Source organism: Vicia villosa, unplaced genomic scaffold (genome assembly GCF_029867415.1).
Source record: "Vicia villosa cultivar HV-30 ecotype Madison, WI unplaced genomic scaffold, Vvil1.0 ctg.000493F_1_1, whole genome shotgun sequence".
Classification (NCBI taxonomy): Eukaryota; Viridiplantae; Streptophyta; class Magnoliopsida; order Fabales; family Fabaceae; genus Vicia; species Vicia villosa.
In genome coordinates, this window is record NW_026705238.1 from 903,890 (window position 1) to 918,302 (window position 14,413).

The following is a 14,413-nucleotide window of genomic DNA, read 5'->3' on the forward strand; positions in this document are numbered from 1 at the left end:
AGAGGTTTAATATTGCTGCCACTGTCTTTAAAAACTGGTTTGCGGAAGCCTTTCTCTAGATCTTAAGAGCAAGTTACACTAACATGCTCTAATGTCAAATGTAAGTATTGAGTGTACAACCTAAGAGGGGGTGAATTAAGTTTGACGGATTCTTATAGACCCTTTAATATATATATATATATATATATATATATATATATATATATATATATATATATATATATATATATATATATATATATATATATATATATATATATATATATATATATATATATATATATATATATATATATATATATATATATAAAATATTTTTGTATTTATAATTTTTTTGTGTTTTGGACTTGGACATTATTCTTTTTTCTTAAAAATTTTATCTTTAAAAAAATTACTTTTGGATTAAATATTAAAATTTAATATACAATTTTTTTAAAAAAAAATATAGCTTATGTAAATAGATTCTATAGGTACTATTGTTGAACCGAACCGGGGTCATATCCGGTCGGTTCGAAGTTGAACACTGGTTACATTATCTCTTACTGACACGAACATCAAATAGCTTGAGAAGCTTGTTTGCTGCATCAAAACATCACCACCATCTTCCACCTTCACCCATTTCAACCGCATCGTTTTCAGCTTCTTGTAATTTTCCCTTTCCCTTTCTTATTTACTATATCAAAAAATTTCTTCCTTTTTTTCCCATCTATTTGGGTCCTTTTGTTTTTCATGTTTTCTGCATTACTTCTACTGTTACTGCTGTTGTTTTTCCTCTTCTATTTTGTTAATTACTGCAGTTCATAGGGGTAGCAGTAAATGATGTTTCTTTCTATTTTGGCCACTTCAGTTTTGAACCTACTTGCTGTATATAAGTTGTTTGTTTAAATGCCTAAATGACTGCAATCTTGCCCATATTTCTTTTAGTTTTATGAACATTATTAAATTGTGCTTAGCTTAGCTTAGCAATCTTGTAAATTTTTCTTCCAAATTTTACAATTTTTTTTATCCGTTTCGTTAAATCTAGGTTTAGGTTATATTGGTTGTATTTTAGTAGTACAATTGAATGCTAAATAATGAATTAATATTCTTATGTAAATGAATGCTAGGGAATAGATTTGCAAATTGCTATGGCTTCCTGTTACTTCAACCCTATTCCTACTAGCTCTCATCTCATTTCAGCAGACTTATCTACAAAATTCAAGATTCCAAAGCTTCTTCACCGGGTAAATTACTTGGGTTCATATTCATTTCCATGCTGATTAATTTCCCTTTTTAACTAGTGTAGTTTTTTTTCTCTTTTTTCTGATTCTTCATGTGATATATATTCTGTATGGTAAGTGGCAAAAAAATTCTGATTTGTGCTGGTATGTTGCTTCCTCCATTGTATTTATGCAGAAAAAGAGGTTGGGTGTCTTGTCCAGATCTTCAAAAATCACTGCATATTATGGCTTGAAGACCCCTCCTTACGAACATGTAAGTGAACCATATAGTTAGCTGAATCCATGTTATTGTTTGGAGATATACTGTTTTAACCTATATACTTGGATTAGTTGAATGCTGCACTATGCTTATCTAAGAAATCATCGCAGTCATAGGTTGCATTGTCATATTCAGCTTTATTTTAGATAATTTATAGTTATTCCGATGTTTTTACGATTATAACGACTGAGAAAGAAACTAGAATTGAGAAAAACCATTAGTGATTGACAACAGAATGATATAGAAGGTAACATTCATGATGAAACATACAAATAAATAAGTACAACCTTTAACAAACAATTTTTTTTTACTTAGCTTCATATCATAATTCTAACCTCATTTGTTGCTTCAATATTCATAGGATGCATTAGAGCCATACATGAGTAAGAAGACAATTGACATACACTGGGGGGAGCATCATCGGAATTTTATTGAAGGTTTGAACAAACAGCTGGCAAAGGATGATATACTTTATGGTTATACCTTGGATGAATTAGTCAAAGTGACATACAACAATGGCAATCCCTCGCCTGAATTCAACAATGCAGCTGAGGTAATAATTAAATTGATAGCTTACTGGATATTTTAAAGTCATGAATCTGAAGCTTCTTGCTTATTCATATAAAACTATTCAAAATGCTCAAGTTTATATTGCATAATAAAAATAGGAAATACACTCTTGAGTGTTGATAATATTAACCCCATTAATAATCACAAAATTACAATTGTGGCTGCTGTGCGCTTTTATATTCAAATGATGCCTATGTGAATTGTTATACCTAACTATTTCCACACAGGTTTGGAATCATGACTTCTTCTGGGAATCCATGCAACCGGGAGGGGGTGATAAGCCCATACTAGGACTCCTTCAACAGATTGAAAAGGATTTTGGATCATTTACGAATTTCAAAGAGAAGTTTACAGAAGCTGCACTGACATTGTTTGGTTCTGGCTGGGTTTGGCTAGTTTGTAAGTCCTTTCCAAATTGGTTCCCTCTTCTCCTATCTTGCTAAACTAATGCATAAGTTATTCAAATCCCATATTATCTTAATGCCATGAAATCATTGGATTTCTCTTATAACAAGCATATATCTAAAATAAATGTAAGATAAGAACCTAGTTTTTGTTTTTCCGCATTGGTAAATTCTCGTTTCTTTTGTCACTAGCTGGTTTAGTTCTAGAACAATTGCATTCTCAGACTGTTCCGTTGTCGATGTGTAATATCTTAAACGAAACCTTATCGTTTGATATTTTGCTTTCATATTGCGAATAATTGATTGTTGCAAATATTTGCTGGTTGTTTTAGTGAAGAGAGAAGAGAAACGACTAGCCATTGTTAAAACTTCAAACTCCATTTGCCCAATTGTGTGGAATGACATAGTAAGTTATTTCTCCCTTTCATTTATAAAATTTGTCTGTTTTAATATCGGAAATTGAACTAATAATCTTTTCTCATGCAGCCAATTATCAATTTGGATTTGTGGGAGGTATGATTGATGCACATTATAATTACATCGCAACAAGCTTTATGTTAGTCATCACTGACATTTTTTTTTCACTTCACTGCAGCATGCATACTATCTGGATTACAAGGTATGTAACCATCATATATTGTCACTTATTTTCCATAATTATTAACTTAGCAACCCTCGCGTCGTGCAATTTTTGGACAGAATGACAGAGCAGAGTATGTGAATGTATTTCTGAACCACCTTGTGTCTTGGAATGCTGCAACGGAACGATTGACATGGGGAGAGGCTTTTGTGAATTTGGGAGAACCTAAAATTCCTGTTGCATGAAATGCTGAATGATTACAGTACTTGGAATGTTATGGCATCTTAAGTGAAGCTGATATAGAATTCAAAGGTTTCACTTATCATAGAGTTTGGTCATATAGCCAGAAATGAAAAAGTGGATAAGTCATTATTTAAGTAAAACATTCACTGTGCCCCATGTGCTTCTTTCTGGTTATCTATTTTTGCTGTGTTAGTGTAGGACTGAGGAAAATCTGTAGTCTGAAGGGATCTAGTGAACTTAGAGTAGGAGACAAGGATTCAATGTATAATGAGATAGAGAAAAGGTGCACGTTGTTTGACATTATAGTCACATTGTTCAATTCTTATTAGTTGGTCAATATTTTAAAAATCAGTTATTCTATTGGTTAGATCTCATTTGAATCACAGTTTGGTCAATTCAAATTGAGTTGGGCTGAATTATGAATTGGTTCGAGCCAGTTTTTTATTTTATGCATCTTTTAAATAATATTTAGAATATTTTATCTAAATAACCTAAAATTTTCAAAATATTCAAAATAATTCCCCAAATAACCAACTTTCCAAACCATTTTGCAAACAGTAGAATACCATTGACAAAAAAACAAATGTGATAGAGGGGGTTAATTACGAGATAATCTGACAGGTTTTCAACGATCTTCATCGTCTGTCCTGGTGATTGTGTGCAACAACAATTCCATGCAAATAACAAAGAGATCGGGTGAAAAAAGGTCACCTTGTCGTAATCCTCTAGTGAGAACAAAATTTGGTAGTCGTCTTTCATTCCAAAAAATAGACAGAGGAGATGGTTACACAATGTTTGATCAACTTTGTAATAATGGGAGGAAACTCGTTTGACTTCAAACAAAATTCTAAGAAATCCCAAATAACATGATTATGTGTCTTCTCAAGATCTATTTTGAACACCATGTGGGCTTTTTTCTTTTTAGTTTAACGCATAAAATGAATTGTTTCTTGGAGGATAATGGCATTATCAGTTGTCCTTTTACCATGAAAAAACTACTTTGGAAGGGTCCAACTATCTGATTTAGATAATGCCGCAATTTGTTAACTATAATCTTCGTAATAAACTTGTAAATAGTGTTGCACAAGCTAATGAGCCTAAACTCCTTAGAATTTTTGGGGAATTCCACCTTAGGAATTAATGCAATAAGAGTCAAAGAGAGGAGTGAAAGTTAATTGTCACAAAAGCATATGATATAAGTTGGACAACATTATCTTCAACTGTATGCCAAAATTATTTCAAGAAAATATCATGCAATCCATTAGCGTCAGGCGCCTTGAAAGGGTGTATTTGATTCAACGCATAAATAACTTCTTTCCTCGTCACCTGTTGAGTCAAAGAGTGTTAGACTTCTTCAGTAAGACTCATAGTCATAGCTGAGTCATTCATACTAGCAGGGAGTATAGAAGATGTAGGGCAGAAAAGACCTTTAAAAAAATGTTAAAGTCACACGATGTTCATACCGCTCATTTTCATAATCTTAAAGTCACACGATGTTCATATCTTGTCAACACTATGTGTCACAGGGTCTTTCAAAAAATCTATTATTTTGCCCGAGATGCATGTGATAGTCATGATCTTGATCCTTATTCTACGCCAATTGTTCCATGTCAGGATGTTGCTCCATTTGTCCGTCTCAATTATGGTCTATTTTCATAATCTTAAAGTCACATGATGTTCATATCTTGTCAACACTATGTGTCACAGGGTCTTTCAAAAAATCTATTATTTTGCCCGAGATGCATGTGATAGTCATGATCTTGATCCTTCTTCTACGCCAATTGTTCCATGTCAGGATGTTGCTCCATTTGTCCGTCTCAATTATGGTCTATTTTCATAATCTTAAAGTCACATGATGTTCATATCTTGTCAACACTATGTGTCACAGGGTCTTTCAAAAAATCTATTATTTTGCCCGAGATGCATGTGATAGTCATGATCTTGATCCTTCTTCTACGCCAATTGTTCCATGTCGGGATGTTGCTCCATTTGTCCGTCTCAATTATGGTTTAAATATATTGGGGAAAAAATTAATTTTGCATAAAATGTCAGAAGTGGGATTTGAACCCACGCCCTCTTTCGAAGACCAGAACTTGAGTCTGGCGCCTTAGACCACTCGGCCATCCTGACAGATGTTAAAGATTTTGAATTCATATGTAAAATACTTAACAACATGCTCAATGTTTGATAAGTGTATGGGAAATGACGGGTTTTAGTTGTAGTTAGACAAAAAAGTTGAAAGAAAGATAGAGAAAATTATAAGCTTATTTTATTTAATTAAATGAGAAGAAAAAAATTGTCTTATTAACATAAATTTAAAATGAATTGAATATCATAAAGTGAGCACATACAAATTATTCTTAATCAATAGTAATAAAAAGTTTTAAAGGAGCATTATTTATAAATCTCATCAACTAAGCATGAATTGAAAAGTAAAGGAAATGTTGAAATTAGGGACTAGGTTTTAATGACTTTATGTTATCATAACTTTGATAACTTTGGTTCACAGTTTATTTTTTCACACTAAAATAATATTCACTAATTATTCATTCATCTATCATGCCAAGCAAAGTTATCAAAGCCACTGCACGATAAAGTCACCCAAGCCACTCCCTGATATTAGAAGCATAAAAATCAACATAGTTAGCTATATAGTCTTTGAAAACACCTCCACATGATGCAATGCCAAGACTATCCAGCTTGCGATAGACCATTTGATGACTAGTACAAGGCCTATTTCAAGATAAATTTTCACGGATCATGTCTATTTCAACTAAACTACATTTATCAATGACATTCAACAAAGAATATGCCATATAATGATTAAAATTATCTCATTTTTTTCACTTGGATGAATGATATCGTCAAAGTTTCCAATCAACATCCAAGGACCATCAACAATGTTTCTCCGGTCAATGAGGTGAAGCCACAAATCAAGACGAGAAGTGTACACGAGACTATCATAAATTCCAGTTACATACCAAGAGGAAATTCCCGATAATAACTTAATAGTAATTATATCCATAAAGACATCATGCACGACAGTTACAATGTTACTACCATTTTGCTTTAACATCCAAATTCCCCCTGATTGACCCCTTGCATCTACGTAGTGATCTCTCACATATTCAACTTTGTCCCAGAAGGACTTGGTTTTATGAAATCCAATGTGTGTTTCCATAATGATTAAAAAAGTTTGAAAGTGTTTCCTAATCAAATTTATCACGTGTCTTTTAACCTTACTATTAGAGGTTCCCAGATATTTCAGGAACAACTAGTTAAGTTGATGGAGGTGACAAAGCAAGTCTCAAACACGAGACAACTTACATAGCTGGTTCCCATTCAATGGGAGTTTCACGAACAACTACCTCTTATTGAGTAGCACCCTCATCCATAATGCATTGGTTTTTTTCATTTGTCTGACTTACTATCAGCTCAAAATGTGGAATGTTGTATCAAGTAATGGTCTCCAAACCAAAATTTACTATGGGAATGATGAAAGTGTATTTAGTAGTGCTAGGCACACACTTTTGTGTTGGACTAGAATTAAAAGTTGACCCAGTTTTGTGCAAAGATCCATTAATAAGATGACGTGGTTCCAAAATGGAAGAATTGGCCATGGTGCAGGGATCTCCTTTATGTGTTGGATGACACGTGTCTGGGGTGGATCCACTCTTATCAAATCGTTGTTTCTTAGAAACCGCGTCAAGTTGATGGGTCCAACAGTTTTACTGTTAGCGCTTATTTCTTTTAAGGAAACATAAATCCCCATGATTTTAGTGTAATATATTACTTGTTTAGTTAATAATTTATACATTTGTTTAGTTGACATATTTTAGTTTAATATAATTAATAATTATTTACTATCACTTAAAACAAAATATATAAACATTAATGCAAAGAAATTAAATTTGTAACAAATTTAGTACAACATTTATTTAAAATCAATTTGAAATATAATTGTACAACATGAAAAACGTTTTAAACATTAAATAGTAGGAGTACAACATTTAGCATAATCCAATTTAATAAGATGTTTATGTTAAGTTTATCTTACTGTAGTTAAAAAACCAAAAAAGAACAATTAATATAGTGGAAGAGTATTTGGTTGGCAAAATGATATTACATGGTTCAAAACGACATGGATAAAATTTCTGTTTTTTTTTATTCATCATATCTTCTTTCTTTTTTTTTAAATCAAACATCTTATAAAAAAAATCAAGCCAAAGAGGCTAAGCATACATCAAGTTCTACAGCATCAGGCAGTCTTCCTAACCAGGTTCTGCAACCAACAATTTTCCCAATTCTCACCATGTGGTGAGCCTCAGTATTAAAGGTTCTGCTAAGAAATAAAAGAGAAGCATTCTTAAAACTACCTAGCACATTACTACAATCCTTAACAAATGGATCTAAAGCTGCATTAATATTAGTTCCATTCACACAATCCACCATGTTCATTGCATCAGACAGAAACATGACATCCTCGATCTTCAGCTTTTTGGCCAGCTCCATCCCCCATTGAATTCCTTTAAGCTCTGCAGACTCTGGATCTTCATGGCTGGGGAAATTTCTGCTAGCTGCAAGGTGAATTGCTCCATCCAGTTCTTTGATCATACAGCCCAACGAAACAATTCCGTCTTCGAAGCACCCCGCATCGGTTTGTATAGTCCAGTGGCCAGCAGTCTTTCCTTGTAAATGGTTGACTCCGACTGTCAGATTTGGAGCTTTCCTTGACAGATTAAATTCTCCAATGTAGTCCCCAATGCTCTGAGCTAGCAGTTGCGGCTGACTAGTTTCCTTTTTAAAAACGACTGCATTTCGGGCATTCCAAATCCTCCACATGCCAGTACCAATCACTTGAACTAATTGCCAATCATTGTTTTGCAGGGCAGCCGCCACCCAATCATACACACTACCATCACTCGACATACGAACACCAAGGGGAGGAGAGAAGAAAACTCTCTTTGAGAAGTTACAGTGCAAGAAAGTATGGTTGATGGACTCGGGGACAAGCTGACACAAAGGGCAGGAAACATTAAGAATAATACATTTTTTCTCCAGATTGCAGTTCGTTGGCAGAATGTTATTTAGCAGCCTCCACACAAAATTTTTGACTCTCTCTTGCAAAGGAGCTTTCCATAATTGCTTCCAAATCTTAGCTTCTGAATAGTTTGAAGGTCCAGCCTTGTTTGATTGAAAATTCCCCGTCTTTCTCGTAGTGCCAAATCAATCTGTCCTCTGGGAGTTGACGTGACATCGGAATGCTTGTAATGTGACCCACTTCGGATGGAGCAAAGGAGTTCCTGATAGTTTCTTCCTTCCAGCTTCCATTATCTCGATCAATAAGCTTTGAAACCTTGTCATTTGGGCTCCACATGCCACTGCTAGAAAAAGGTTTAAAACCCGGGATCGACGGAATCCAATTATCTTCAGCAATGCAAACATTCTCACCATTCCCTATCCTCCATCTCGCTCCTTTTGACACCATCTCCTTTGCACTGCAAATGCTGCGCCACGCGTAATTGGGTTTGAAAGCCACCCCCGTATCTAAGATGTTACATCTGGGATAGTATCTCCCCTTGAAAAACCTCTCAAACAAGGATCCATCGCCCCTCATAAGTCTCCAGAATTGCTTCCCAGGCAAGCTACTATTGAAATATTTGATTCCTCGAAAGCCCATACCGCCTCTTCCCTTTGATTGTGACATTAGCTCCCGGCTCATCCAGTTGATTTTCCGATCTCCATTTTTAGCTCCCCACCAGAATTTTGATAACTGCGACTCGATCTCGTTACAAACATTATCCGGGAGTCTATAGCAACTCATAATGTACGTTGGTATCGCTTGAGCCACCGCCTTAATGAGGACCTCCTTGCCTGCTCTAGAGAGGAAACTTTCTTTCCAGCCCTTTACTTTCTTCCAGACCCTATCAATAACCATGGAAAAGACTTCTTTCTTAGATTTTCCAAACACAACAGGAAGGCCAAGATACTTAGTATGGCTGCTCACTGCCCTAAATCCCAGTTTGCTGCGAATAGATTCCTGCAGTGGACCAGAGACATTTTTGCTACAAGACACTTCAGATTTCTCAACATTCACTAACTGTCCTGATGCCCTTTGATACTGCTCTAGGATATTCAGAATAGAGTCAGCTTCCACCTCGTTTACTCGCGCGAATATCAAACTATCATCTGCAAAAAATAGGTGAGAAATAATGGGTGCCTTTCTTGCCACTTGTACTCCGTGGAGTTCCTTCGATGAGACTGCATTTTTAATCAACCCTGATAAGATATCTGCACAGATAATAAACAGGTAAGGGGAGAGAGAGGGTCTCCTTGACGGAGCCCTCGTTCCGGTAAAAATCGCCTGGAAGGAAGTCCATTCAGCAGAACCTGGTATGAAACTGTGGATATGCACCTCCTAATTAGTCTAACAAAGTTTGCAGGAAACCCGAAGGCCTCCATCGCTCCCACCACGAAATTCCATTCAATTCGATCATAGGCTTTGGACATGTCAAGCTTCAATGCCATAGTACCTTTCTTCCCATATCTTTTATTCTTCATCCAATGGAAGCATTCCATTGCAATCAACGCATTGTCTGTTATCAATCTTCCTCTAACAAAAGCGCTTTGTTCCTCGCTGATGACTTCTGGCAGAATTCTTTTCATCTTATTTGCAATAGCCTTCGTGATCGCTTTCATCACAACATTACATAAACTTATGGGCCGAAATTCATGTGGGGACCGAGGGTTTTTGATTTTTGGGATTAAGGCTATAAAGGTGGCATTATAATCAGCAGGGTCGCGTTGATTATTAAGAACTTCGAGTCCAACCTTTACGACGTCTCTTCCAACCGTACTCCAGAATTTCTGAAAAAATAGAGCGGGTAAACCGTCTGGGCCAGGAGCTTTAGTGGGGTGCATCTGAAATATGGCTTCTTTAACTTCCTCTTCAGTAAAAGGGGAGGAGCATAGCTCTTTCGCCTCCTCATTAATTACTTTCCCAGCAAACCTGCAGACACTTTCAATGTTTGTAGGATTTGACGAAGTGAAAAGCTCAGAGAAATAATCAATGAGAATCTTCTCACACTGTGCAGACCCTCTATACCAATTACCATCCCTATCCTTCAGTCTTCTAATCGTATTAGTCTTCTTCCTCTGACTCGCCTTGCCATGAAAAAACTTTGTGTTTCGGTCTCCATCCATCAACCATGTTGCTCGACTCCTTTGCCTCCAGATTGTTTCCTCAATGTTCAACAATTTCCTCCTTTGAGTCTCTAGGGCTTTATATTGTTGGATTTCTTCGGCCTCCGCAGCACATATCCTATCTTCCTTCAACAAAGATTCAATTCTTCTAATCTCCTTAGCCACATTTCCTGATCTGTACTCCTTGAAAGCCATGTTAAGCTCCTGAACAGCCACCAGTTTTTGTGTTAAAGGACCGTTCGAACCACTCCATAACTGCTTGATCATATTTTCGCACCGAGGGTCTTTTGCCCAAACTTCTTCAAACCTGAAAATGTGCACTCTTTTATCTCTGGTATGCACCTTATCAAAAATAATTCGAATAACTGCATGATCCGACCCGTGCCTAGGTAAATGATAGACTGACATGAATGGGAATTGCTCTTTGAAAGGGTCTGAACATAAAACTCTGTCTAATCTGCACTGGATATTTTCATTCCCCTGACGTCCATTAGACCACGTGAACGGGTATCCCAAGAAGCCAACATCTTGTAAGTTGCACTGAGTTAAAGCATTTCTGCTCCAAGCGAGTTGGGATACCGTTCTACTGTTTCCCCCAATCTTTTCACTAGCCTGGGTAATATCATTGAAGTCTTCAAACAAAACAATGCTCCCCCCCAATTCACTTTTAATGTCTTGCACCATCTGCCAAGTTTTCCATTTTTGATGTTCTTCCGGAAAACCGTAAATTCCAGCAAACTCCCACACCTCCTCATCGTTTTCCAGCTGACAAACTCCCCCTATATGATTTTGAGAATGCAACTTAATTTGAATATTCAAATCCTCTGTCCACAGCAAACTCAGGCCTCCAGCTCTCCCCCGTCCAGCACCTTTACAATCCACAATATACCCATACTGAAAACCGGCAGCCATACGAATACGATCCATTTCTTCAAAAAACAGTCTGGTTTCCATAAGGAAGACCAGTTGGGGTTTCTCCAACCGAATGAGCCTTTTGAAGGCTCGAACTGCACGAGGGTGCCCCAAACCCCTGCAGTTCCAGCTTAACGTTTTCATTGGTGTAGGCGGTGTTGGGTTTCCAACACCACCTCTGGTACTGTTTGCTTGATTCCTTCTTCCTTCGACTCCTGTTTCCTCTTCTTATCTCCACTACCACAAGCGTCAATTGTGCCTTCAGTTATCATTACCTCTACCAGTTGACTTTTGCTAGTCTCCAGAATTTTGGATTTGTTTTGAGGACTAGTTCCTTTCCTTGAAGGTTTCTTTCTGACCCACTTCCTTTTTTGCACCGAAGAGCCTTTGGATTGATTGCCTTCCCCTACTCCTTCAATAGATAAGTCCACAACCCCAAACGATTCCACCACTTTATCAATCTCGACCGCCTTCTGTTTTGATGCCATTGCGCTCCCAGTTCCATCCTCTCTTTCTGCCCCAACCTCCTTGGCACCTTGATTTTGTTGTACTTCTGCTTCCTCTATCTGCTCCTTCGATTTAGCTTCACACCTGCTATGTCCTGATGAAGCTTGGAACAAACTTCTAGTACATGTACCTGAGCTTGAATCTCTCTTTTTCTGATCTTCACTTGCTTTTGGTAGGGGAGATGCTCGAAGCCACTGTCCATACGATAGATCCTGTTCTTCAAGTTCCTCAAAACCTTCTTCAGAGAGATCCTCAACGGTCTCACAATCTTTTATTTGATGCCCTAGTCTGCCACAGACATAGCAAAACAAAGGTAGTCTTTCATACTTAAAATGGACTCTTAGGTTCTTCTCCTTGACTTTCACCATCGTTCCTCTTTTTAATGGCGCTCGTAGATCCAGCTTTACCTTAATACGTAAAAACCTACCATTTCTACAGACTTCTCTATTATCCATCTCTTCAAAGTTTCCCAAAACGCTCCCTATCTTCTTTGCCATAGAGTCCGATCTTAGGTTTAAGGGGAGTTCGTAAATCCTCACCCAGAAGGAAGCAAAGTGCATATTCAGATCCGACGGTTGTTCGTCTCCGGAGATGCGATTTAGAACCAGTAGAGATCTGTCGAAACTCCAGGGCCCATTTCTGAGAATGTACTCCATATCCCTTTTTGTAGCAAACTTGAACAAGAATAGGTTTTTCCCCAAATTTTGAGTCTCCACCTGATTCTTGAGTTTCCACGCATTTATCATCGTACTCTTGAAAGCTCTGGCGTTGAAACTACTTTCAGTCCATAATTTAGCAGCTAAAGTTCTCTGAAAGGATTCCTCTTCGCAAATCTCTTCTTCCTCCACAACCACTCCTTCTTCCTCTTCTTTTGATAACGGGATGCTCCTCCACTTGTCCATCGGTAACCACTAACTCAGACACAAAGGATTTTGACTTAGATCTCAAAGAAAAAGAACACGAACCACACTAGGTGGAAGAGAGCCAGAAAAACTGGGGAAGGTGAACAGACTAGCTGATGAAAATAGATGCCGCCACTAAACCCTAAATTGAGAAAAGGGGGAAGAAAGCACGATAAGTTTCGTAGAGAGAGAAGGGCAGCCTTCTCTCTAGAAAACACGTGAAGATCCAATACATATTTTATTCGTCATATCTGACAGAGGACAAAATGGTGATTAACTCATAAAACGTTACATGGATCTTAACAATAAAAATAAAAGAATCACCACTTAGTTATTACTTATTTGCAAAGGAGAAATTATGATTAAAACATAGTTAATTAAACTCCTTTTATTATTCATTATTTTTTTCTAATTAAAAAAAGTAAATTTAACATTTACTATTAATTTGTCACCGATACTTAAAATAAAATAGTAAATAATTAGAAATATTAAAAAAAACTAAAAAATAATGATATAAAATTAGCGTGGCAAAATGAGGTCGATCCGTCAAACGTATTTGTTAGCCCGCATATTTTAGAGAAACAAGTCAAAGTTTTAGATTCGCACGCTCTACCATTACCATTTCTGTTCATTTTTTTCTTTCCATTACTATTTCTGCTTTTTTTTTCTTTCCAATTTTGAATGTTAATGTAAGTTTTCTAATTTTTATGTTTGAGTGCAATGCTCGGAGACTCATCCATCCTATTTTTTTAGCTAATTGAAATTTTAAGTTCACATACTTAATGCATTCCGTCTTATTTTTTTCCAGATTTTTGTGACGATCAGAATAGACATTTTGTTTGCGACTATTTCTCAACCCACACCATGGTTATCTTACACACCACGCAAAATTCCAATTTTGTCCCCAACTTCCGTAGATGCACATCCGGAAGCACCCCGTATTTTGAAAAAATTTGATTCCTTCCGTAGATGCATCAACGGAAGCGTAATAAACTAGTGTATATGAGAAAAAAGCTTTCGTAGATGCATCTACGGAAAAGCTTAGCACCACATTGTTTCATAGATGCATCTACGAAAGCGTCTGATATAGTTTGAACCATAATGATCACCCCCCATTGTTTCATTTCTTCAAACTTTTCATACTCCACACCCTAAAAACCCTATATCATCAATACCCTATTTCACTCCAACACTCAAACTTTTTGGTGCAACAAATCAAAGGGAGCAAGAAGAGTCTGAATTTCAGGTAAATAAGCACTTTCAACCACTACATTGTTCACATTGTCAATGATTTTTTCTGCAAAAAAGTTACGTAGCTTCCGTAGATCCATCTACGGAAGGTGTTGAAGATGAACACTTCTGTAGATGCATCTACGAAATAGTCCCTACAGTTTTTTTCAAGCATTTTATAATTTTGTGTGATTTTGACAAAATAGGTATGGTGCACCCCGATAATATTTCAAGAGAATTAACTACTTTAGTTGATGTTTATATGAGTATCGATGGGGGTAGTCGTAAATGTGGTAGATGTCAGAGGTAACTTTCGTAGCAAGCAATACTTTGATGATCGTGAAAGCATGCTAACATGGATTCGCAGGAACACAACTAACCTT

The 14,413-nt window shown here is 36.6% G+C and overlaps 2 protein-coding genes and 1 non-coding gene across 3 annotated transcripts; 1 reads left to right on the plus strand and 2 right to left on the minus strand.

Annotated features, from left to right (window-relative positions):
- The first annotated feature begins 500 nt into the window (after positions 1 to 500).
- On the plus strand, positions 501 to 3,648 carry LOC131628966 (superoxide dismutase [Fe] 3, chloroplastic-like). Its single transcript, XM_058899776.1, has 9 exons — positions 501 to 645; positions 1,107 to 1,223; positions 1,396 to 1,473; positions 1,841 to 2,032; positions 2,277 to 2,448; positions 2,786 to 2,859; positions 2,940 to 2,966; positions 3,049 to 3,072; positions 3,153 to 3,648. The coding sequence occupies exons 2-9, from the start codon at positions 1,128 to 1,130 to the stop codon at positions 3,276 to 3,278; spliced, it is 789 nt and encodes a 262-aa protein (XP_058755759.1). The 5' UTR covers positions 501 to 645; positions 1,107 to 1,127; the 3' UTR covers positions 3,279 to 3,648.
- A 1,674-nt stretch (positions 3,649 to 5,322) lies between these two features.
- TRNAL-CAA (transfer RNA leucine (anticodon CAA)) lies at positions 5,323 to 5,406 on the minus strand. The gene has a single exon. It is a non-coding gene; the product is annotated as a tRNA-Leu (tRNA).
- A 6,125-nt stretch (positions 5,407 to 11,531) lies between these two features.
- LOC131628911 (uncharacterized) lies at positions 11,532 to 12,800 on the minus strand. Its single transcript, XM_058899718.1, has one exon. The coding sequence runs from the start codon at positions 12,798 to 12,800 to the stop codon at positions 11,532 to 11,534; it is 1,269 nt and encodes a 422-aa protein (XP_058755701.1).
- Between the last annotated feature and the right edge of the window lie 1,613 nt (positions 12,801 to 14,413).